This window comes from Episyrphus balteatus, chromosome 3, assembly GCF_945859705.1.
Source record: "Episyrphus balteatus chromosome 3, idEpiBalt1.1, whole genome shotgun sequence".
NCBI lineage: Eukaryota > Metazoa > Arthropoda > Insecta > Diptera > Syrphidae > Episyrphus > Episyrphus balteatus.
The window spans coordinates 22926105-22949555 of record NC_079136.1 but is presented as its reverse complement, the minus strand read 5'-3'; the positions used below and the strand labels follow the sequence as shown (position 1 = coordinate 22949555).

The following is a 23451-nucleotide window of genomic DNA, read 5'->3' as shown; positions in this document are numbered from 1 at the left end:
TTTTTTTAACAGTTTCTGTACATTGGATTGAACAAACATATTAAAAGAAACATAACACAATAAGTTCTTATAAATAAAAGATTTACATTTTTGTTTTTTCAAAAATATTTAATCCACGTAAAATGATCCTCCAGCCGTATTTTACAATCTCCGAAAAACTTTAACTTATTCTTAGAAATTTTGACCTAATTCAATTCACTTCGCAGATTTCGTTATATTAAACAAAACGCTAAAAAAGTGAAATTAGTTCAATTATGCATGTTTATCACTTGGCCTTATTTTATTGAAATTAACATTTCACTGATAGAAAAGAAGGAAGTTTTAAGAGTAAAACACCTGTATAAACCTTGTTGTAAACAATAAAACAATTTCACCATAAAATTAGATTGTAGTTGTTTCCACAAAGCTGTATGTGGCGTTAATATTCATGTATGTTTAGTACGTTTATTTATTCAAATTTTTTTAGAACATATTTATTTTGACATAACCTCAAAAAAAAATACTTCCCTAAAATAAGGATTAATTTTTTTTATAAATAATATATTCTTATACATTTTTTAATTGGCATTTTCTAAACAACACACTTCACTAATTGGCACTCTATGATGATGTCATTTTACACAGAGTAAACAATTATTAAATTGCAAATGTACCTAATACGTTGCATTATTTTGATAATAAAATAGAATACATTAAGTGCTGTTGTCTCTAAATAATGTTATATGAGAAACATTTGGCTCTTGTTGATGATTTTAAAACAAAAAAAAAAAAAATAAATAAATGAAAAATAACATATTGGCACTTGCAGTTAGAAATTTTTATTTCTCGTATTTGTGAAGAATTTATTTAAGCTTTAGCTTTATGAATGAATGTACTTAACTGTGATGAGTGCATTTCATTTTAAATGCTTCACATATTTTTAATTGTTCACCCAAAAAATTAATCGAAATGAGTACTGAAACAAAATTTGAGGTTTTGTGGGGCTTATTATAAGTGTAATGTTTTAATTGATTGACGAGCGGGTGCAAACAAAAATTTTGACAGTTCTTTAAAATAAATTGAAAATATCAATATACTGGTAATATGTACAAATTTATGGCAACACATTTTAATTTTAAACTTCAAGTAAAATCTAGGTAAAAAAAAAACATTTTCAGAGTCCCTTTTAATAACTTTTTTATAATATCAATTTCATGTTTTAGAAAGGAAGGTCACGAAGTTAGGAACAATTGTAAAATTATTTTATTTGAAACAAAAAATTTACTTTTCCAAACAAGCTATTATTACAACTTAAAAATTCGGTAAGACTTATTGTTTTTGACAGGTTTCCCACCAATATAAATTTGAATTATGAAGTTTAAAAAGTTTTGGCTACAAAAAAAAGAGAAATTATTTATAACAAGACTTTAGGTCTTCAGTTGCCTTGGCTGTTTAGGCTTGAACTTTCAGGTATGTGGAAACTTTTCTGTCCATAGTATTTACAAAAAATTGTTGTAAGACGAACTTTCTTTGAATTTTATTGTTTCTTACATTACCTTTCCTACCGATCCCCTCAACAATGATTTCAAATCAATTTACTGCAATTCCTTTAGATGATAGGAATTCTGAAAGAAAAAAGAATTTTGAACATTTAATGTCATAGGTATGATGCTCTGTGGTTAATGCTCGAGAAGATAGAGGATGCCAAATTACCGAAAGACGCTTTCTGAGACAAATCTTCTTGTAAATTTTTTGAACATAATGGAAATTGAAAGTTATTCAGAGTAAACTTTTGAAAGTGCACATTTGGAAAGAGTGTATAAAATATATTCGTCAAGTAACAGGCAACTATTATTTCGAAAGGTACAACTGATTTATGTATAAAAATAATAAATTCTTTATGATAATAAATACTTAAAGTATTCACATCTGATACTACTTAAATCTTCTCAGAAACGGCAAACAAAAAAAAACAAAAATTTCCTAAAAATTCCACTTAAGTACTTACTCACGATAATCAATTATGTAAATGTCTAACCCTTATAAACAAATTCAAAATACTTAAACCATTTTATTTTTATTTGTTACTCGTTAACTTTTCACATTGCCTGTTGCTAAAAGCGAATAGGGCTAAAAAGATAAACTGTTTCTTTTTTTTTCTAACTCAACTATCGCCCACGGGTGACAAATGAATTGTTTGCTTTTATAGGTTACGTACCTACATTGTAACGCTTCAATAATAAACACACAAAAAAAAAAACAGACATAGCTACAAGTTGTACTTTGTTGTAGGTACCTACCTATCGCAAAAGCTTCATGAATTTTGTGCGTAGGAGCAGTGAAAGATATTACAAGTATGTCAGAACTTACAGGCAAAAAAAATGACATCAGCTTGTTTTAATCATTTACAAACGTTTTTTTTTTCGTATGGCAACAAAAACTAAAAAAAAAAAAATACAAAACAAAATTTTCGTGCGTAGATAATGAAATATTAGACTTTTTTAGGACAGAAAAAAAGAGTTAAAATTTACAATAACTATTTTTCTTGCCTCGTGTCTCATTTAACAATAAAGATTTCCTATCCAATAATTTTTTGTTACACTTTACGTTAGAGAAGCTAAGAAAAAATATGTACCGGTGTAACTTTATGGACATCAAGTACCAATAATGATGTAGCGGATCGTAACTTAAAATCAATAAACTGTACAAACAGGTCGAAAGTACTTGCTGTAATTGGAGATACTTGCTTTTTTTTAATAAAATTTTATTAGTATTACGAATTTTGTACTTTATTCTTCTAGATAGGTAGTTAAATAAACCATAATTGTGCAAAATTTAAATTAATTTCATATTCAAAACCCTGAGATAACAGTGAATGTTCTTTTCCTAAACACGTTATATCTTTTGATCTAAAGCACATAAAATCACACATAAAGGTACGTCCTCTAGAAGTTACACAATCTTAAATTGAACAACTTTAAAAATACCTCAAAACACCTGTGGATATTTGTTGCCGATGACCAGCCACCAGTGTAGAAAGTACCGTAATCTTAGTTTGAAGTTTCGACATGGTTGGCTTTAAAAAATTCTTCCTTTTTTTGTAGGCATGGTAGAAATATAATTGAAACGTCATATAAAAGGTGAAATAATAAACTTTCAGATGATATAAAATTTATTATATGTTTTCATGTAAAAAAAATGCATTTAATTGTGTTAGAAGAGAAAAAAGATTGATTTTTTTCCTTTTTTGATGAAAACTGATTGGGTTTAAAAAATTCTAGTTTATTTTGCAGTTGTATAGGTAGACATCATGGTCGATATAAATATTTTGAGGTGAAACAATAAGCTTTTCAGATGAAATAAAATTTATTATAAGTTGTCATAAAAAATAAAATGCACGACTGGAGCCGCACGTACTTGCTCTTGTAGTTCAAAGTATCTATATCTTAAATAACTATTGGAAATTAAAGATTTTCGTTAAATTTTGAAAAAAAAATAAAAGTAAAAAAATTCCATTTAATTTTTTTTTTTTTTTCAAAACTTTTAAGATTTTTTTTTACATTTTACACTTCTAAATGACAAGAAATATCTGTCTGCAAATTTTGAATAAAATTGGCTTTGCCTTTGATGAAATATACGACATTAACTAAAAAATACATCAATTTGGCAGAAAACGGCAACGCCATACCGTTCTAGGAAATTTTTGTGAAAAACTAAAAACGCAGTTTTGTTAGACTCATTAAGACTATAACGAATACCAAATTTAATCGAAATCGTTAGAGTCGTTTTCGAGAAAATTGCAATAACTCATTAACGATACACGGGAAGAGCCGACATTAGCGATTGAAAAAAAAAGAAATTGTCATATTTCCACTATCCGTATTTTTTGAGAAAAACTAAAAACGCAGTTATATTAGATATACGTACAGCATTACTTGTGTCAAATTTAATCAAAATCGTTAGAGCCGTTTTCGAGAAAATTGCAAAACCTCGAAAAGTTTGTATGGGAGGTATACGTTCTAGGCGAGATATTAAAAAACAAAAAAAAACAAACCTTGGAAATTACAAAATAATCATCTGTACCAAATTTCAAGAAAATTCGTCCACCTGTTTAGGCTGCAGCTTCTTGTACACCTTTTTTTGACGACGCACAGACGCACAGACGCACAGACGCACCGACGCACAGACCGACGGACGTCATGACGAAAACCACTTTTTCAGACTTCTCCATTATCGTAATGTTAGTTTTGATTAAAACCTCGAATTATTTTTTTGACACGAAACCAATACTTGCCCTATAGAGCAAGTAAAAATGTATTCAAAGGTGATAGAATATAAAAAAATGATTTTTTAAGGTTTCACTTCAACTTATCAAAAAAAAAAAAACTGTTAAACTTCTAAGGGTAGTGTAAAACCTATTTATCCTCTTAATTCATTAGTTTTTAAAATTGATATAGTTACATAATTTTAGAAATAAGGGCGATAATACAATATTCTACAGAAATTCTTTATACCTTTATTTTCATTCTATTCATTAAAAAAATGTTTCCTCGTCTTAACACTATAATTTTGAATAAAACCAATCCAGAAGTTGATTTTTAAAGAGATCATAAATAGAACAAGACAAAACAGTGGCGTTCAAACAATAAACAACACATTTCCATCTGTTTTTTTTTAACGCCATGTTTTTTTTTTTGTATTTATTCCCACCCATAACTTACCCTTAAATAACCTTTATCGCAAGTGAAAAAAACATCGCACGCACAATATTGATGTCTTTTTAAATTCTGTTTTTTTTTTATTTTTTAACAAAGCTTTAAAAAAGGAGGTTCCTACATTTTTGTATTTACAATTTAACGCACAACTATAGGCCTTTAAATACCAATACTCAAGTAAGTAGGTAAAATTAAAACAAAAAAAAAGAACACCTCACACGCACAATTGATGCCCCCTCATATTTTTAGATAAAGAATTGTGTATAGATAGAGTCGTGTATTATTGTTGTTCTATAATACGCACACCTACGTTTATTTGCCTTATAACTACTTATATGAATGTATAAGAAAAAATATATCTACAAAACCGCTGCCTACCTCAACTAGGCCATTAGATACATTTCACAAAGCGAGAGTTCAATGACCGTTGATACTTTGCCTGTTGCCGCTGCCGCTACCACTATACCGCTTTGCGTCGCACTTTTTGAATAATATTATTAAATTACTGTTTAATATTTTCGTTTTATGAATGTGATTCTCACGTTGCCCCTTTTTTTTACTTTTACTTTTCATTTTTGTTTTTTTTTTTTTTTATTTTTATTTTTTTTTTTTTTTTTGTATATTTTTGGTTGTCTTTTTTTCCGATTATGTCAATTGTGCGTGTTTGCACCTGGATTCCCCGGATTCGTTCTCTCTCTCGAGAACAAGAATATAATTTTAATAATTTTGTTTGTTTGTTTAAATAATGTTCTTTTATGGGTCGATATTGTACACGTGTTTTTGTGTTTGGATTTTGTTATTAGACTTTGCTAGACATTCATCTTCTTTCAAGCTGCATAATAATATTTGGAAAGCATTTGCTGCGTAGATAAAACTTAAAGGAACAGAAAAATTATATACAACAAGAAATAACCTCATTGGGCATTTTGTATAATATTTGTTTATTTTAGTTTTTGTGCGATTCTAGGCTAAGCAAACATGAGAAAACCAATTGAATGTAGTTATAGAAATGAATTTTCTATAAATTACTTTGATTGTAAGAACACTTTAAGGGGCATATACGGAATATTATTAGGATGACCATCCGTCTGTTTTACTTGGAAATGCAGGTACTATGTTTTGTTTGCGTTTGAAAAAAAGGGTGTTCTCATACTCATTACTCATGTATTACGCTTAAGAAGATCAAACAGAATATGTTCGAAACAAGTTTCCCACACAATTTTTTTTTACTAATTTTTGACGGAAATAAATATAAATCCTTTTCTGCCCTAAGCTACTAAATGAATGTTTCAAAAAAGAGTTTTTGTATTTTTTCTTTTTACTTTTTATTAGGTAGAATGTTGTTGAAACAATGAAACCCAAAGGAAATTTTAAAACGTTTAAACGAGTTTGAAAAATATAGCGGAAAATATAACTCAAGTTTGTATGACCGAGAGGCATACAGAATCCACTACTTGCGTTGGCATTCTTTATTTACATAAGATATTTGATTATATTTCTTTAATACACGTAACTGCTAAACTTGCAATTTTATAAAAAAAAAAGTACGTATACGCCAGAGTGTACCACGAAATCATTTTTTTTTTTTTTCTATGCTTATAAAAATTGGCTGAAGCAAAGTGACTTGCACTTTTTTATTTATATGTGTAAATACACATATGTGTATGTAGTTGTAGGTGTTTTAAGCTTTGAACTGTTATCTCAGGTGCTTTGCTAATTTTCTTTATTTCATTTTTTGTTTTTAATCTTGCTATCCATTTTTTTTTTTTAAATCACGTCTAAAAGACATGAAAATTTAATATTCATCTATCCAAAAATTTGAAGAAATGCCATTCTTTTAAATCATATTGAGTTTTGGAAACTCTTACCGGTGGCGTCTTTTGACGACATAAAATCTGAATATAACCGTTGATAACTCTTCCTAGTGTCACAAAATTATCCCTTTCACTTGTTTTTTTCTGCAGGTTTGAAAAAATTATTTTGAGTCTATAGTCACAATTAGTTTCGTAATTTTCATAGATTTTGTTTAATTGATTTTGTTAATTTAACTAATAAAATCATAAGGCCTTTGAATTTTGGTCATTATTTTGTCAAAAAAAAAAAAAAACAGTTTCAACAGTTTGTTTCAAAAAGTAAATATTAAAAATATTTTTGTTTCCAAATAAAATCATTAAAACAATTTGTTTGACCTAGTTGCTACAATAGCCATGTTTTATTGGTAACTCAGTTCTAAGCTCAGTAAAATTTAGCACCGGAAACAAGAACAAATGATTGTTAAAGATTAACGAAAGTTTTTTATTTGTTGTCTTACAGAGAAAAATATTTTCTAAACTTATACATTTTTGACCCTTTAACAATGAGGATTATTAATAAATAAGTAAAAGTAATCAATTGTTGTTGTATATATAAAAAATGGCTAATATAAGTTAATATACAGAGTAAATAATCAATATTTACAGTAAAAGTAAAAACATTAAAAGTTTTCAAACAAGGGTCACTCGGGCGTATGCGTATTTTTTTTTCTTTTCTTCAACTCTTACATAAAAATTGTAAAAAAAGTAAAGGTCTTTGTTGGGTTGTTTCTAAATGGTAAAAGAAGAAAACTCAACAAGTAGATTTAAATAAAAAAAAATTAATAGATTTTTTTTCATAACAAATAAGTTATTGATAACTTTTGACTTAGAAACTTGAAATCTGTAAAAAAAAAAAAGGTATTTCAAAAATAACATTTCTATTAAAATCTTCATAGTCTTCCTAAACCAAAGTTCTAATTATGTCAAAAGTGTTAATTGCCTTATTTTGCAAATTAACAGCCCTTAATTTAACTAATTTTCAAAATCCCAAACAATCTGATTCTATATTCTCAAATCCTAAACAATATTCTCTGCATTTTATGCAGAGATAGACAATATTATATTGCCAAAATAAGTTTCAAACTGATTTGTTTATTTCAAAACAACAACAACAACAATTGCTTTCAATCACATTTCACATGACAAATTGTTTTGTTTATACTTGATCATTCGATTGCAAACACAAATCATTGAATATATATCAACTACAGGCGATATAGATATATTATATAGGGACAAGCATACATATATTCTATTCTCTCATTATGCTGGCATTTACTATAAATTTTACAACGAATATGCACTATACTACACCGTATATCAATTTCTACACTTGATGTGACAATCAAATGATATTTGAGTGACTATTTCGTATTTTACTGATGTGTAGTATATGATGCATGTTCACATACAATCGACCACTTCCTTTCTGTGACTGCATGCATCTGCCTGCGGCATATAGTGAAATGGATATTTAAGCCATCATCATGTAGTATGAAGTGATGGTGGTTTGCCAAATTTGCGTTTTATATTTTGTTAACTAAATTCCTTTAATAGATTAGAGTGTGGGAATGTTATGAAATGGCATTTGAGGTGTATTTAAAGTGCCATCTATCTGCCTTACTTTAAATAACAGATGTCACTTGTGCTTTGATGTTGAATGTAAACATTTTTCATGAGATTTAAATTTAGTGAAGAAAAAAAAAAGAAATTTTCCCGGGCGCCAATTTAAACTATGATCGACTACGTATTTTTAAAGTTTTTCTAATAAAAAAAAAAAACAGAGTTTTTTCATCCTTTTTCATAATTACAAATCTTCAGACAATCTCTGTTCAAAATGTGAAAATTTTGCTTATTAAAACCCATCAAAAATAACTTCAAACACTTAAACGCGTGTGCTGTAAAATCACGCTCTTTCGTGATAAAGTAATCAAAATCCTGTTGTACAATCAATACAAAGTAATTCATGACTAATGGATCTATACCATTTTGAATTTCTAAAGAAATCCCACTTTTAAAAACATATTTTTTAATAAAAGTATTTTTCAGAATTTTTATATTACTGGAGGAGTTCTTTCACTGAACTTCAATTGCTAACACCGATTGTTCAAAATGGACTCCTCCGCAGTACCAAAGTTTAATTTTGAAATGATGCAGAATGTCATTTGCCGAAAACCTGTCATTTTGAAAAATAAATTGAAGTATATAATAATATAATATATAATTTTTATTAATATTCTTTACTTTTGAAAAATAAAAATAAAAGAGTGCGATAAAAATTTAACAAAAATACCAAAAAAAAAACAAAAAATCACACTGCCAAGATTTTTCGATTTGATGCTTATCAATTATATCCCGTGTGCGTTAGAAGTGTCTTTTATAAATTTTGTGATAATCTTAAAAAACACTCGAAAAAATGGCTTCATTTTCTTGATTTCGTTTTTATCTTAACTCAAAATCTGTCTCTTATTTAAAAGTCAAAGATTAAGGTTTAGCCTTTTTTTCAATTAAAAAAAAAATACCTGATTTCGGGGGTTTTCCCTTCAATTAAATCGTAAAAAACACAACACGCTTGTAAAAAAAATTGTTTGTTAAATTACGAAAAACAAAAGTCTGCTTTTCCAGTTTTTTTTTACCACAAAATATAATCTTGCAATACTCAAAATAATTCATCTTATCAAGGATTGGTTGATTAAAAGTTAAAAAGTTTTTGGAACTAACAAAAATCTTTAGTTTCTACTACTTCTTTTAAAAGTCTGGGATAAAAATTACTACATGACGTGATTACTTTGTAAAACTTAAAAAAAAAAAAAAACAAAAACTAACTTCAACTGATTGCATGCAATAAAAAATACAAATTGTTGTTGCCATAGAAGTGTATCTCTGATAAGCTTTGAAATTACATCAGAATCAGAGAGATACAAATAAAATAAATATGTATCTCTTTTTTTTCACTTTCGCTTAAAATTTGTCCGATAACAGAAAAGACGACGACGACAACGACGCATAGCGCGTCCCGCTTTTTTTCATATAAAAAAAAATATAAAGCAACTATTTCTATAGAGAAAAAAAAGCTCTGACAAAAGTCAGTATTCTTGTGAGATAATATACACAAATACACCCTGAATTAAGTTTATTTTGCCGCCATTGCCGGTCACAAATACCAATACAAATTGTACGGGAGATAGAAAACTTTCGCTCACTGCGGCCGCTACTGCTATTACCTCGCGCGCACCGCCCCATTACGATCTTTTCATATAGAAACCAGGGGGAGGGGTTGGGGTGTGTGAAAAATCTAAATTTAAAACCACTCACATGTTATACAATGTTCGTTTTATTATTATTATTATTATTATTTATTTGGTTAAGAGTACCGATTAATTTTTTTTTTTTTTTTGGTTAATTTGCAAAAAAGCTGCCATTATAGAGTTATGCGCGTGTATAATAATTTTTTTGTGTCGTTGTTGTAGTTTGAATTGAAAATTATATATGTAGGTATTTTATAATATTAGAGTATTGAGTTGAGAATGACGTAGGGTTGTGAATGACATGGTCATCAGAACGAACGAAAACAGCGCAGCGCGAGAACGATCAGTTTCACTTTCAATATTGCAGTCAATGTGCAGTTTATTAATGCATGTGAATGTGATTGAACTATTCATTCAGCCGTGTTTACTCAATTATACGGAGTATTTTTATTAGATGAGTTAATAATAATTTTTTTTTTTTCATTTGTTTTTGTTTAACTTTTCAAACGAGAATTGATAAATGAATAAGTTGTATAAATTTATTAGTGCATTTTATAGAAAATGCAATGGATAGTATTTATGTTAACTGGGTTGACATAGGTCAGTTTGTGAGACAACATTTTCAAAGCACTTGAATAAATTTTATTGCAATTTTGTTAATATGATTTATTTTATAACTTACATAGTTTGTTAGGTTGTTAGTTAGTGTTTTTGCTGGTACTTGAAACTTGAATTTAGAATAAATACTGAAGGGAGACATGATATTGCAGCAAATATTGTTTAACACAGTCGAAAGTATTGTTGCTTATTTTGGTTACATATTTTCTTTTCACACATGCTGCGAAGAATATTCTGTTAATTTAAAAAAAAAAACTTATAAAGAAGATCTAAATCGAAAAAAATTACCTTCAAGTGTTTGAAAATCGATCGTAGATTTTTTTCTAAAGCGAACAAAGCTCCGTCGCTCAATGAGACATTTAATTCTTTGAAGATTTTGAAAGAAATGTGAATTTTCAAGTACAGAAATAATAATATTAGAAATCTCTGAGATCTTAAAATACAAGAATTGAATAATAATGATTAATTAAATTTAAAATCACTTGCATAAGATCAATACATCTGGTGACTGCAGATATTTAGTATCTTCACCAGGTCCGTTACTTAGAAACAGTGTTTTTAAAGACAATTTAACACAGTTCTCAATGGCAAATATGAGGAAATTCATAGAAAGAACAGGCCAGTCTACACAAACCATTTTATTGAGAGCATCCCTGAGGATCGCAATAGACCAATATTCCTTTTTGTAAGCAACATCCTCTGGATTTTGCATGCGCTTCCTTACCTAACCTTTTGTACCAATAGATCCAATATCTCACTGAATAGAGGAACAAATCTTTACACTGCTTTGGAGAAAGAAGAATTATTGCGCTTGATATTTTCAAAGCACTTCATAGGGTTTGGCATAAGGCTTTTTTATATGCGTGCTTTTGGTATCTATGAATTCCTTTTCAGTTGGATTAGTAAAACCTATCTGGTCGTTCGATACAAGTTGTGTTGTATAGTTTTAAATTTGATATTCACTAAATAAATGCTGGTGTACTTCTTCAGGGTTCTGTTATGTCTCCAATTCTATTTTTTTTATTCATAAATGACCTATCCAAAATTTCTAATCCACTGAATTATTATTTTGTTCGTTCGTTGGAATGACCACATATTTCAAGTTTGCAAAATTAGTGCTAAATTATCACAAAAGGAAACAAGGAATTATCTATCCCTTCTGATTTGGCTTCAATTTATGAAGTCCTTAGATAAAGTATATACGGTCAATAATTCTCTCGTAGTTTTTAATACAACCATTGGAATTAGGGCTTTTTCAAAACAAAAATTATTAGTTTTTAATATTAATTTTTTTATAATAATTTTTTTTATTAATTTCAAATACAAAAATTTAATATGTATTAGTTTCAAATGCAAAATATTAAAATGTAATAAAAAGTATTGAAATAGAAGAAAATTAGAATTACAAACTTATTCCTTTGCACCTAAGTTATAACTTTATCTGGTTACGAATTGAAATTAAATATTCGTCTTTTTACGAAACAAGTAACCCGTTAAATAAAAGTAAACATTTTTTACTAAACACCTTTCAATAAACCTTCTGATATTATCTTCGAACTATGTACTTCCTCTTTACAGATTGTACACCGGATGCTGTTATAATAAAACGAAGTAATACCTACCTTCTTCCTTCAGATTTTATTTACTTAAATAAGACTTTAAGATATTAATCGATTCACTTCTAACAAGTAGTTTAAAACTTTCTTTTAAATCCTCTTGAACCTTCTTTATTCAAGTTATTATTATCATCATTTATTCATCGTTACTCACTGTCTTACTGAACTTTTTAACTTTTTTAACTTTTCAATTAATTAAATTTGCCTCAACTTGCTTAATTAATCAAATCTTATAACGAAAAATCATTCCAATACCTATGTCATTTCAGTAGTTACCTCTCTCTTTACTCTACTTTAGCTCTTACTTGTACTTCACAGAAAAAAAAATAAACTTATTCGCAACTAGGTCAAATCATTCTCACTTCTCTAGTTCTAACTTGTGAAATTCAACCAGCAATATTCATTCAGCAAATAAACACACAATTAAATTCAATTTAACGCCTCACTTGCTGTCACATTCTTTTTATAAAACTTTGTCTTCTTTTCTTCAACATACTCGTATAAAGTATAGGCAATGAGTTGCAGTCACGCGATTTAAATGTTCCTAAGGATGATTAGGTATTATGGTAGTTGTTTTTGTTGTTGTTGTTGGTAGAACATGCAGACAAGCAGAAATGGCGGCAAGTCAGCAAAAAAACAGCAGCATGTTTCCTTTTACTTTGAAGCTTGTTTATCAAAAATCATTGCTAGTGTTTGTGTCATCTTTGTCGTTTTGTCTTAATTGTTTTTTAAATGATACTCTTTTATCTTTTTTGATTAGTATGTGATTAAGATATGATCAGTTTACATTTAGTATTTTGAGAGATATAGAGATGATTATGTTTTATGAGAATTGCTTGAGACTCTTTTATACATGCAAGGTGTGTTACCTTTTGTAACTTGTCGCAATTATATTTCAAAAGCAATTAAAAAAATAAGTATTTGAGATATTTAGCATTTTTTCATTTGTGATATCGAGTAAACGGATAAGTTTTTTTGTTGTTTGAGAAAAAAAAATTAACAAAAATCAGTCTAAACAAAAACACCTTGTGAAAAAGAAAGCTTTTGAGTTCAAAAATCACACATGTTTTCCAAAGTGTTGCTTACAAAGTTCTTGACTTCTTACCTTAATTCTATTTTACTCTCTAGAGAAGATACAAACTCTTTTTTTTACTCGTGCCTTGAGTATCTATATTGAATCAAAATATTACAAAGAATTGTTATTCCAGATGTAACTTTTCTAAAGTGTATATTCAAATTATTTAAAAAGTTTTATTTTGTATACAATAATCCTTGTTGCAAGGAAGTTCACACTTTGCATCCTTTCTTACGAGTAGGCAACAAGGAGAAATATACAAAATGTGTAGGGTACCACCTAGCTGTTTTTTATACAGCTTTATTTTCAAATTTTATTCTTCTATCGTAAAACTTACTGCCTAAGCTAACAAAGTCTGAATCTCCAGAAAAGATGGAAATAAATTTTAACATAGCAAACATTAATATTCAATAATAGATCTATAGCAAATTCGGAAGACAACTTTTTGTAACATCTGATATTGATTTCAAGTTATTCTTAGCTTTTGAGCATAATATTTGCATAATTTGTTTATTTACTGTTTAGTATTTTAGTTTTCTTTTGTTTCGCATCAGTTACAAACTATAACAAAGAAGTAACGACAAAGTTGGAAAATATATTATTGAAATTAGTTATCTAACTTATTAATGATAAAGGTGTTTTTGAATGATTTATTTTATAATAATAGAGTTATTGAAGAAGAATTGGGATTTGACTTCTTGAAAATAATTTGTTTTGTTGTTAGCCAGTTGTCAGAGATTGTGTGATCTAAATAGTAAGAAAAATAATTTTGTACCCGATTAATGCTTAAAAAGAAAGGTTTTGAATTTTAGGAACGTTATTTCTGCATAAGAAATTGCAAACCGATAGCGTCAAAAAGGAGAATGGGTCAGGGCAGCACAGAATAATTTGATTAAAAACTTAACAAAAAATACAACAACAAACACATTTGATAGTTTTCACAAATCTATTCTAGTCTGTTCTGACTTAAAAGCAAAGACAGAAAATACTGTTCTGACCTGTTTCAAACAGGGTCATTTAATCCTCATGAATGATGTTTTGGCTCATTAAACAAAACTAATAGAATTCAAAATGAGTGCTATGCAAACAGAAAAGTTCTTCTTAGTAAAAAATCAGTAAAAAAAATTTACGAGAAAATCAGACATTTTAAAAAAGTTCGAACCTACTAATCTTAACAATCACAGTTTTTTTTTTCAAACTAAGTTTATCATTTTCGTTGATTTTTTTTTTTTCAAAATTGACCATTTTGTGAATTAAATTCATGAATTTGGAACTGAAATTCACCCCTTTTCAATTCAAATCCTTCTTTCGTAGGCTCAGAATAAAAACCTGCTAGCTTCATATAAAAATGATTTTAAAAATTGATTATCAATACAAGAAGCTTTCGAATCTTATCAATTCATAAACACTTAGTAGTATTTAGTCCTACGAATAATTTTGTACTTTTTATAATTAAGTACAAAAATTAGTAATCTTTAATTTCAATATTTTTTTCAGAACTTTAAAGTTGAGTTAGCCGTTTTCGTTTTCGACGATTTACATATTTTTAAAAACATCAAAAAAATTTAAATTTGATGTCGAAAAATCTAATAAGTTTTTTGTTTGCAATAAAAATTTTATTTTCAATGCAAATTTTTTCATAACCCAATATTTCGCATTAATGATGTTTTATAGTTTCTATTTCAAATCAATCATTTTACAAACTGTTTTGACATTGAATAGCAAGGAACTATTCATCAAAATTTAGCTTAGTATTCAAAAATCCACATATGTACATATACGAGAGCAATAAGACGTACATGCAGATTAGAAACTATTTACTCAATGTCTAGTCAGGAATAACTTTATTCCAACAAAATTGATTTGGAACATGAACATGAAAATGTATGCTCTATGTAAAAATTAATAATTCCAGTCACAGAGTTTAATATCGAAGTGATTAGATGTAAAGTAAATTCTATTTCTATAGAATGTAGACAAAGTTACATCATAAAACCTTAAGAGTAAAATAACCATTTGAAATGGAAACTGCGTAATGTTATAGACCAGCATATATCCTATAAGTATGCAAATTCATTTTATTTTTTGTTTTTATTGAGTACAAAAAAGTTTAAAATGCTACATTTAAATAAAATTATACTAAACGTTTTAAGTTGAACTTAAATAAACCTTACACTATCTTAAATACCTACTAAATACTATTTTGTAAAACATTTATTTTAAAAATGAATCTTTTCTAAACTTTTTATTGTTTTTCTTTTACAGGTACAACACTGACCAAGGAGCTATTATGGACCAGCAATTCTGTCTACGCTGGAACAATCATCCGTCTAATCTTACTGGTGTGCTGACCTCCCTGCTGCAGAGGGAGGCGTTATGCGATGTCACATTGGCCTGTGACGGTGAAACCGTAAAGGTAATAACCAAAAAAAAAGAAAAAGTATTGCATACTTAAAGGAATTTTCAAAACAGCAGCTATAAATTTATTAAATTTGGAAACATATTCCATCATTTCTCTAATTTGCATAGAAATATTCTACCTTAAAAGTAACTTATTACATTCTCAACTCATAGTAGTTGTCAAGACGCCCAAAAAGTTCCTTTATCGTTAAATAAATTCCGCACGTAAGACCAAAACAGAACACTCAAGGAAACAGATGGAATTGTGTGACAATTTATTTTAATATTACAAATCCCATTCCACGTAGCTTGATAGTTTTATATCCTTTGTATAGGATAAACGACTCCGTTTAGCCTAAAAGGCTGCAGTAAAAATTAAATACGTGAGAGAAATTTGTCATTCCTTATAGTCTTACACAATTGTGTATTTTGTTTTTACGTCTTCACCTGCATAGAAGAACGTGGCAATTTGTCATTTTTCTTCTTTCAAAATATTTAATAAAATGCAAACAAAAATTCATGTTTTTTTTTTTTATTATCTAATTTTAGGCGCATCAGACAATTCTATCAGCATGCAGCCCATATTTCGAAACAATTTTCCTGCAAAATCACCACCCACATCCCATAATTTTTCTAAAAGATGTCAGATACTCAGAGATAAGATCACTTCTCGATTTTATGTACAAAGGCGAAGTGAACGTTGGTCAAAGTTCTTTGGCTGCGTTTTTAAAAACAGCTGAGAGCTTACAGGTAAAATCGAATGGTGTAAATAACATAACATACATTTAACATGAATTTTAATTACAGGTTCGAGGATTAACAGACAACACAAATTTAAACTATCAAACCAGTTGTGACAGGATGAGAGATACGGACACGACATCGCCCTCTAATAACCGTGAATCACGAGAAAGAGAACGTGAACGAGAACGGGAACGAGAGCGAGATCGTGAAGGTGATCGCGATCGCGAACGTGAACGAGAACGTGAACGTGATCGTGAACGTGAACGTGAATTACATCATCGCAGTAGTAGTAGTTTAAGTGGTGGTGGTGTTGTTGGTAACCGTGAAGGTAGCAGTGGCAGCAGTGCTACTACCATTGTTGGCAATAGTAGTGTCGTAAATGCAAGCCTACAATCGGCCACAGCTTCGGCTTTATGTTTAAGCGAACGATCTCCTAGCGTTGGACCTGGCAGCGGCGGTGGAGGTGGTGGTGAAAGTGGTAGTTTAACACCAACAATTGCAGGCAGTGGCAGCAATAGTGCTGGTGGTGTTATCATCAATGAAAGGGAGCGAGAAAGGGCAGACAGTCGTGATGAAATAATGCAGCTAGACTATAGTAAAGATAGAGATCGTGATAGAGAAATGTCTACCACTCCGGTAGATCATAATATTAGTAGTAATAAGAGAAGACGTAAGAACTCATCCAACTGTGATAATTCGTTAACCTCGACGCATAACGCAAATGTACAGGACAGGCATTACACTCAGGACTCTCAGGTAAGTTAATAAATTTTAGAATTTAAGAAAAATTTTATTTAAGTTAAGTAATTTAATAGTAAGATTTTGAGCCATTGTCAGGTAGGGAGATTTAACCAAATTAATAGTAAATGTAACTTCTACTTATCTTAGCCAACTTATTAACTTTACCAGTTTCGGTATAGCGCATACCAATTTCCACAAAAATTACCAATTTCTGGACCGATTCTCCAATTTCTGCTGAAATTTTCCATTTTCTGCTTCGGCTGAAACTAACCAATAATCTCATATTCATTTGGTGATAAAAATGTTGTACAGAAGTGGTCCTTGTTTTGAGCGTTCAGCCAGTCCTGTTGTGATAAACTTTTCTATTTAGGTATTGTACTTTTTAGTTTCAGGAGAAGTTTTCAGAAAAAAATAAAATGCTGTATTAGCAAGACACGGTGATTTGATGGACGTAAGACATGAGAGTTGATTAACTGACGAACGTCAAAAAAGGAAGTAGAGTTGAAAGTTTTTTACGAATGCCAAACGCCATGTCTGCTAAGCTTCTTGATCTTTATGAGTATCAGTTCTTACAGAAGCGGTTGTTAAAGGAAGATATTAGCCTGTAGTTGGAAATCATATTTTGTAAACGTTTCACAGCCATTTTTTTTTTGCATTTTTCTCTTTTTGCGGGAAGATGCTGTAAAAAATGATGGTTTAATAATCATCACTTTATGAGGAAGCTTTAAGGCCAAGTTGGGTAATCTATCATCTTTTTGATTTCTCGCTTGAAGTCTTCAGGAAAATCATTTGCAGTAATGGTGTCGCTGAATCTTCCTGTATCCATGTTTGGCACCAAAGTCCATTAGATCTCTGATTTGATGTAGGAAGATAGGATCGTCAAATGGGTTTGGTGTGAAATATCCTTCGAAATGAGATGCAAGTATTACTGCTTTGCCCTTTCCCATTAATGCTTCTCCAGTGTTGTCAACAGAAACTTCTAATATTGGTTACTTGAGTTCCCAGCTAGATATCTCTAGTTGATCAATGCTCACATCTATTTGGTTGAAGTTATTCTCACGTTGTCAACGTTGTTGAACTGGTATGTGGGCATTATCTGCTATAATCCAAGCTTTCGGCTAATTCGCTGTGGCTATAAAATCTATAAAACTCATCATTGAACCGTCTTCTTGACTCTGAAAGTCTTAACAGATGCGGCGTAGACACAATGAGTGGGTAAAAATTAGAGGTTTTTTCGGGAAGTGCAATTTCAAGAACTGAAGCCTAGTTCTAACTTTAATCACCGATGTTTCATCGAATTACGCATATAATTATCTAATAAGATCATGTTTTCATTCAGACTTGTTCATTCAAATTATTAAAACAAAAACACTGCTCATTTATATTATTTACTAATATACTTAAGTACTTACACCATGCATTGATTTTCTAAAAACCCATTTAGATCCACTTCTAAACTCAAAGTAAATATTATTGTTTGTTATTTAAATAATAATAACACTAGTAAACACTAAATGATGCAAATTTCAAATAGAAAATTAAGCATCGTTAATTTGCATTAAATATTATTTTCTAATTACTTTGGTAACATTTTATCATGACTAAAAATCAAATATTAAATATAATTCAGCTAACAGTTGTAGAAAATACTTATTTATCTGTGGTAAAGACTGGTGTTTAGTTTTAGTTGACATTATTTGACTATTTATACCCTTGCTATTAGATATATCATAAACATCAAACACTATATTAACCTCATCAAAATAAGCCTCCATTAACCACCACTTAATACACAAATCATTGAATACTTTTGGGAGTTTTTCCGTAACGTAATGTCCCCCTTTTTGGTATAGCTTTTACATAACAATTAGCATAATAAATCATTCATCCAGAATTTCAAAATTTAGACAACTATCATCATCAACAATCTGATGTACCTACATGTGGAGTCCTGAATGAAGTGCTTTAGATAGCCCGGCAGGATATGCTGGGTATTGAATGTTGACAGCAAAAATATTGTGTGCCTCTTCGACCGTGGCAGGGATGTTTAATTTGCTGTTTCGTATTATTTGCTAAAACTAAGTAAAGTGTTACTAAACTTTCGATTTATGTAAATTTTGAATATATTTTCAAATTGATTTAAAATAATTTGTGGTTTTTTTCTATATTTAATTGCAACATTAAAAAAAACACTTAAGCACTTGATATATGAATATAGGAATATTGGTTTTTGATATATTAACAAACTATGTGACAATTTTTAGTTTTCAAAAATCTTTGGATAGTTTTTGAAATGAGCCCTTTTCAACATAAAAAATCCTTCTTTCGTTTTCATATAAACTCTCAATGTGTTTTTTGAAACAAAATGCCTAAAACTAAAAAATCCTGTTATCACTAAATAAAGCAAATAATACATTTCACAACACAATATACCTTGTTGTAAATTTAATTGAGAAAAAAATATTGTTTTGTTCAATCTATAAGAATATTATTGGATTGTTGTGAATATTAATTGAGTTTTTAGATCTGTAATATGAAGCTGACAATACAAAATATAAAAATCGATTTGCAAACGAAAAAATGCAATCAAAATGCCCAAATGCAATGTTTTTTTTTTATTATATGAATCTCTCTAGAATGAGTTTTACATTTTTATGATTTCATTTGGTCTGTCATCATATCGTCATATTTGTTTATGTGTATTTTTTTTTTTTTTTTTTGTATTATTTAAATCATATGGAATTATTACAGAGCTTAATATTTCATTGGAATTTTAAATTCAAAACAATCTGACATCAATTGTTGTTTTAAAAATTACTGCAATGGGGAAATGAAAAAAAAGAAATGTCCTTTTTTGTTTTATTTACGATTGATTGAGTCTTTCAATATGCAATCAATATTTCAAAGTTAAATTATATTTACATGAATAAAAATAAGCCTTTGTGTGAAATTGTTATTTTGATGGCTTTGGATAAAGGAAAATAAAATAAATTATTTAAAAATTTCCTATAAATATTTCTACTGACTTGTTTCTTGCTGAACGTTTTCTTTAGTTAAAGGCAGTAGGTTAAAGTTTTATATTTATTATTAAAAAGTACAAAGGCACAACGAGTTTGAAAAAGGCTCAAATCGAAAAATCACTTTTTCATGAACTTTCACTCAGATACATATTTGCCTCATTTTAATTAAATATTTTTGGAATCTTTTTTCTAAAACAAGTGTTTTTGGAAACATGTCTAACCAAAAAGTTTTAAGAAAAACAAAATTAATTTAATATCAGATTCCGTTTTTTTTTTGCCCAGAAACGGCAGAAACCATAATAAAAATCTTAGTTCTCATGTTTGCACTAAATCGTTACCATACGAACAAAATCATCCATCTTTCCCTATTATCTATAACCAACCTTTTTTTAGAATTCATAAATTATCATAAATATTTTTGCAAATAAAAAAAGCAACAACTTTATCTAATTATCTAAATAATCTGATAACATGTATTTCATTTCATTTAATTAAATAACAAAAATATTTACTATAAACTGAAAATACTTAAACAAAAATTATATTCAAACTAAATAATCGACAATCAACAAACAACATTTATTTATTTTTTTTTTTTTTTTGTATCGAAACAAACATTTCAAATACGAATTTCGAATTATTGCCGACAAATCGATTTCAATAATGTTGCAAATGCAAAGTGCCAGTGTCCCAGTCCATATAGCATCGACCAGACAAGCTGCTGCAATAATTGCAACAGCAGTATTATATACATCGTGTACCTATCAATTTATTATTTATTGAACTCTGACACCAAAGTAAATATTTTCCTTTTGGCTGTTGATATGGAAAATATTTAAATCAAATAGATCATTGCTTAAATTAATTTTGAACATTTATAACAGCGCCAATAAAATAGCCAATTTAATTCAAGTCAATTATATATAGTTCAGGCATTATTGGTAACTAGTAGGTAGGTGGGGTATGTGTTTATGAACATATATTTAAAGTTTGTTTATATAGTTGGATAGATAGAAATTAGATAAGCCAAGATAATAATAAATTAATAACTTAAAACATGTGATAAAGGTTGGTTACTTTCACTTGACACTTTATAAATTAATGCAAAACATACAGTTTTATTGACAAACATTTAAATAAATTGCATAACAATACATTCTGATTCACTCGCAGTTTCATTTTAAACATCTAATAAAATTATTAGAGCGGTTATAAAAGTGAATAGTAAAAAATAAATTAAACAAATATATAATATATTTTCCAAATGTTAGTCAAATATTTGCTGTTGAAGGTGTGACCAAATTTTGATTCAATGTTTGTAGTTTTCTATTTCCTTATGTTAACAAGTGAAGATTCTGTATAATGTTCTGCGAAATAATTACTTTCATTTTTGCAAAGTAAACAATCTCATTTTAGAAATGATTAATAGCTCAAGATTATTTGAGTTTAGAAGATAGACACCTGGAAGAGTGTTCTGCATATTTTATTCGTTGCTATGTAACTATTTAATACCATAAAAATTTAATACTAAAGAAACCAGACATTTAAATCTCGCATTGTTAAAATTTCATCTACTTTGCCAAAGCATCTAAGATTACAGACATTTTGAAAATTTTCAAATGCTTTTGAAAAATAAAGAACTGAATGAATAAAACAATGAAAATTAAATTGATACAAAATAGTATAAAGAACTAAAGACTTTTTGTCACTTTTGTCACATTACATTGCATTGTATCTTTGGTCAAACAATATTGCAAGTAGAACTTGTCTTTTTTTAATACAGTTCAAATTTTGTTAGGATATTCGATATTCATTTTGATATTCATAATTTAAGGAAATAACTGAAATCATCGAACTCGCTAGATTTTTAGTTCGTTTCGTATTTCTGCTGAAAAACTTTTGTTGAAACAAGTAGAATGCAATAAAAAGATATAAACATTAATATCGATTCATTGGTTTCTTGTTAAAAATGATTTCTGAAATTTTCCGATTTATAAGGTCTCAAAAAAAAAAGTATATACCAAGACAGTAAAAGCAACTCCATTACCAATATCATACCTTTATGTACAAGAAATGATCCAACGTAAGTTCAAGGAACTTTGAGTGCTTGAAAAGGCAAAGAACAATTCGTCCACGATGTAACACTGAGAGAAACAGGATAAACATAAAATATCACAGCACATATCATCATAGGACAACTCATCATGGGAAAAGTCATCACGAGGTTCGAGTGGAACAAATTCATTTTTTATTTCAATTTGTTTCAATGTTCTGCTTTTAGGAAGCCACTCTTTTGTGATTGTTGTTCTTATTTTTCATATTGATGAAATGTTCCCTGTGATAAATTGTTTTTTGATGGGCTGCTCATGATTTTTTGTCATATGATTAGGTGTGAAGTAATTAGTTGAGCGTCTTAATGAAAAATCTATTACCTCTCATTTTTATACATACATTTAAAGTAGGTATAAAAAAACATCGTTTCTGAATGGACGGCTAGGAAACTACTATTTTGTATGGTCTTGAGCATGATTTCAACCAATGAATTAAGCTTTTTTAGATACCATTAACTTTATTGCACTGAATCAAGAACAATTGTTTTTATAACAGTCTTAATACAAATCCAGATAACGATTTCATAATATTTCTTGTGTAGAATTACTTAAGTAAAAAGTATTTAAAAAAAAGTAAAAATCGCTGAATCTCAATACTTTTTAGTCAGCATGTTTAAAAAAAAGCTATGGACTCAATTTTCCGCAGTAAAAAAGTTTAAATAGGTACATCAAAATTGAGTTTCAAATATTTACCTAAAAGACCTTAGAATTACGTAAAAATTTTGAACATAAAAAAATGCTAATTCTTAATTTATATTGAATTTAATTTAGAGCTTAACCTTAAAATACAAATTCAGAACCAATTTGAAGATTTTAAATTCTTGCTTCTTATGCTGGCATTGTTTAAATTAAGATTTGTTTTAATAAAATAATTCCTACCCTACTAAGAATTCAAAATCTTATTAAAAACCAAGCTAACCTAAATTAACTACAAAATATAAACATATTAATCTTCATCTCAAATCAACCACATCTTATTTCATTTATTTATTTCTTTTTTTATAAATCATACACTCTTTCTATTTATTTTTTTTTTATATTTTAAACAAAATACTCCTTGCTCATATCAAATCATCAAAAAAATACTACAACTTTTTTTTTATTATTTTCTTCCTTTTTCAAGTCATCAAAACCGGATGATGTGCCAGCTGAATTACAGCAGGCTTCGAGGCTTTTTATAACATTGCTTAAGGTAATCTATACATATTTTTACCTAAAAAAAAGGTTTAATGTTAAAAATAAGTAAATATTTTTTTTTTCAAAATTTTAAATATCTTAATTTATTATGTAAAAAAAAGGAAATTAAGTAATGTTATAATTTAATCATAAAT

The 23451-nt window shown here is 28.5% G+C and overlaps 1 protein-coding gene across 8 annotated transcripts in view; it reads left to right on the top strand.

Annotated features, from left to right (window-relative positions):
- Positions 1-23451, top strand: part of LOC129916474 (sex determination protein fruitless) — a 124684-nt gene that overhangs the window by 65490 nt on the left and 35743 nt on the right. For 4 of the 8 annotated variants that reach the window (XM_055996454.1, XM_055996456.1, XM_055996452.1 and 1 more), the window contains exons 2-5: positions 15370-15520; positions 16054-16254; positions 16312-17004; positions 23244-23312. In XM_055996454.1, the coding sequence (XP_055852429.1) occupies positions 15370-15520; positions 16054-16254; positions 16312-17004; positions 23244-23312 (1114 nt within the window). The remainder of the gene's footprint in view (positions 1-15369; positions 15521-16053; positions 16255-16311; positions 17005-23243; positions 23313-23451) is intronic. The other 4 variants (XM_055996455.1, XM_055996457.1, XM_055996458.1 and 1 more) reach the window with 1 other exon arrangement.